General features: G+C 47.7%; 1 protein-coding gene across 1 annotated transcript; it reads left to right on the top strand.

The window, feature by feature from the left end:
- The first annotated feature begins 519 nt into the window (after positions 1 to 519).
- LOC106344918 lies at positions 520 to 2,516 on the top strand. Its single transcript, XM_013784210.1, has 4 exons — positions 520 to 1,036; positions 1,120 to 1,270; positions 1,361 to 2,090; positions 2,160 to 2,516. Exons 1-4 carry the CDS (start codon positions 520 to 522, stop codon positions 2,514 to 2,516), a joined length of 1,755 nt encoding a protein of 584 aa, XP_013639664.1.
- The last annotated feature ends 259 nt before the right edge of the window (positions 2,517 to 2,775 follow it).

Raw genomic sequence — 2,775 nt, 5'->3', positions numbered from 1 at the left:
GGGGGGGGGGGTACCGATCAATCTAACTCTCAGCCACAAACGCTCGATCAGACATGTCTACTGATGATCAGAACAATCAACAAACTAGCGACGGCACCAGTGCCAGTGAAAATGTTAACCAAACTACTGCAGCAAACGTTTCTGCGGTCAATGCTGATGCCAACACCGCGGTCGACGAGTTTAAAAAGATGTTCACGGATTTTTCAAAAAAGTCGGAAGAACAGGAGAAGGTCATGAGTACTCTCGCTAAATAGGTCGAAACCCTAGCAGCTAGAACCAGGGCATCCTTCCATGTGGAACCACCAGATTCCGCAGAAAAAGACTCGATTTCACAACTCAGTTGGACAAGCCAGGAAACGCACAGGGAAACACGTCAGGACCAAATTCCGACGAAATAACCCATTTCGCGGTGCGAAAAGATTCAGAAAGTCTTCCGTCTCCTGAGTAGGATGCCAACGAAAATGAAATCGAAACGATTCAACTTGGATCCCAGCAATCAGTCCGATCGATCGGATGAGGATGCAGACGTGCACCCCAAAAGGACTAGGAGCGCGCGAAACAACTAGATTCTTTGTTCGAAAGCCCTTGACGGAGGAAGAAGAAAACGTCTTCTGGGTTACACAAGTAAAGCTCGCCGAGGAACATGCTCGAATCAGTCGCAGCAAACGCCCACAAACTCGAACAACTGCTGGCGACGATCTCCACAAAATCCGCGATCTCCGTGATTACATCACGAAAACGGCCGCTGATGTGAAAGGGGTGAAATCCCTAATTCACCACGATACCAGTGCCGCGTCCAAGATCGATAGGCTCCTCGATGAGGCTCCAAAGACTCCCTTCACTGCTCGAATTACCGAGACCTTCGTCTCAGACCTTGGGAAAATTAAGATCCCTACCTATGATGGCACCACTGACCTTAAATCACATCTGCAGACCTTTCAGATTGCCATGGGAAGGGCAAAGCTAAAGGAAAACGAAAGAGACACCGGCCATTGCCGCCTTTTCGTCGAAATCTCATTGGAGCAGCGCTCGAATGGTTCTCCCGTCTTAGGCAAAATTCCATTGGAAGTTTCTGCCAACTCGCTTCGGAATTTCTCAAACAATACTATATGTTCATAGATAGGAAAACTTCCAACATCGATCTTTGTAGCCTAGCCCAGAAAGAAGACGAACCTCTCCGTGACTTCTTGAATAGATTCAAGCTCGTCATGGCGAGAGTTAGCGGGATAAGGGACAAGGTGGCAATAGACGCACTCAGAAAGACGCTCTGGTACTTAAAAAAGAAGCTTTTGTAAAAGTCAAAATTCTGAAAGTGGATAACTCTCGGCAAGCAGTAGTCAATCCAAGACGCCCTTCATAGGGCTACAGATTACATCTTCATCGAAGAAGAGATAAAATTTCTGTCGCAAAAACATAAGTCGACAAAAATATCCTCGAAAGATGCGGCATCAGACCATAAGTCTAAAAAGAAGAACTCTCGTAACGACAAGTATGTCCATCACGAGGGGGGGAAACTTCAGGGGGCACATAACTATGCCATAAACTCCAAACAAGGAAGGACGTCGGGAAATACGTGGACTCGAAATTTGGGTTACGATGACTCCGTCTTCTGTGAGTTTCACCAGACACGAGGACACTCGACCGTGAACTGCAAAGTCTTCGGCGCGAGGCTAGCCGCGAAACTACTCGCTGAAGAAACCTCCAAAGTCATCGGTATCAAGGATCTCATCCACGATTCCGATCGCCCGCCAAAAACTGATAAAACCCCAGAAAATCCTTTTCAAGGAAATCAGTCTGGCGAAAAGCGCGGAAGAAGGCAGAACGACAATAATCGTCGCATATTGAACATGATCATCGGCGAGTGCAGTAATGCCACGACACAGTGTTATCCATCAAGGTTTACCAGCAGAAAGCTGAAACAAGCGCGAGTCGGCCGACCGGGTCTCCAGCCTGCGACGTCCCAAATAATGCGATCACCTTCGAGGAGGAAGAAACCGGCGGAATCGACCAGCCCCATTGCGACCCACTCTATCGATTTCATAATCAGAGATCTCAAGGTCGCAAGGATCCTCGTGTATACGGGAAGCACGGTCAACATCATCTTCCGCGACACTCTCAATAAGATGAACATCAAACTGTCCGAAGTCGTACCTACGCAGAAACCGCTGACCGGTTTTTCAGGCATAACGTCGATGACGCTCAGATCGATAAAACTCTCGATGATTGCGAAAGAAGTCACAAAAATCATTGACTTTGCGTTCGTCGACTATCCGGCCGTCTACGACGTGATCATTGGAACGCCTTGGATAAACACCAAGAAGGAAATTCTGTTAACGTATCACCTATGCATCAAATTCCCGACTACCACACCTAGGCATCAAATTCCCGACTCCCAACGGAATCGCGACAATTTGGGGATGCCCAAAACAATCGCGACTTTTCTTCCTGGAAAAACACAAGCTACGACAAGTCACGACTGCTCATATCACATCTGGAAACACTTCGGAAAAAGATGACCCGAAATCATCCATTCAAGCAACGGCTGCATAAAACGAGAAAACTCCCGTGCCATCGCTTCAGATAACCCGGAAAAGTCAGAGCCGGAAGAATTCGTCGATCCAGTAACTGTCACCGCGACTAAGACATCCGACACAACCTCGCCAAACTAGTAAAAAACTTTTGCGACACAAACTGAACTACGAGATGGCTTGATCCCCGAAAAGGGTACGTAGGCAACTCGCCGCAAGACGAGTTCAGCTATCCCCCTCTCTAAAA

The sequence above is a fragment of the Brassica oleracea genome, chromosome C5, assembly GCF_000695525.1.
Source record: "Brassica oleracea var. oleracea cultivar TO1000 chromosome C5, BOL, whole genome shotgun sequence".
Lineage (NCBI taxonomy): Eukaryota > Viridiplantae > Streptophyta > Magnoliopsida > Brassicales > Brassicaceae > Brassica > Brassica oleracea.
Note: the sequence above shows the minus strand (reverse complement) of the source record. Positions and strands in the feature narration are given on the sequence as shown.

What these genes read in the sequence shown, in the direction of transcription:
- LOC106344918 (XM_013784210.1), top strand. Translation starts at nt 520, where the DNA reads ATGCAGACGTGCACCCCAAAAGGACTAGGAGCGCGCGAAACAACTAGA. An exon ending in ATTGGAGCAGCGCTCGAATG is followed by an intron (nt 1,037 to 1,119) that starts GTTCTCCCGTCT and finishes ATATGTTCATAG; the next exon opens with ATAGGAAAACTTCCAACATC. An exon ending in TCGTGTATACGGGAAGCACG is followed by an intron (nt 2,091 to 2,159) that starts GTCAACATCATC and finishes GTACCTACGCAG; the next exon opens with AAACCGCTGACCGGTTTTTC.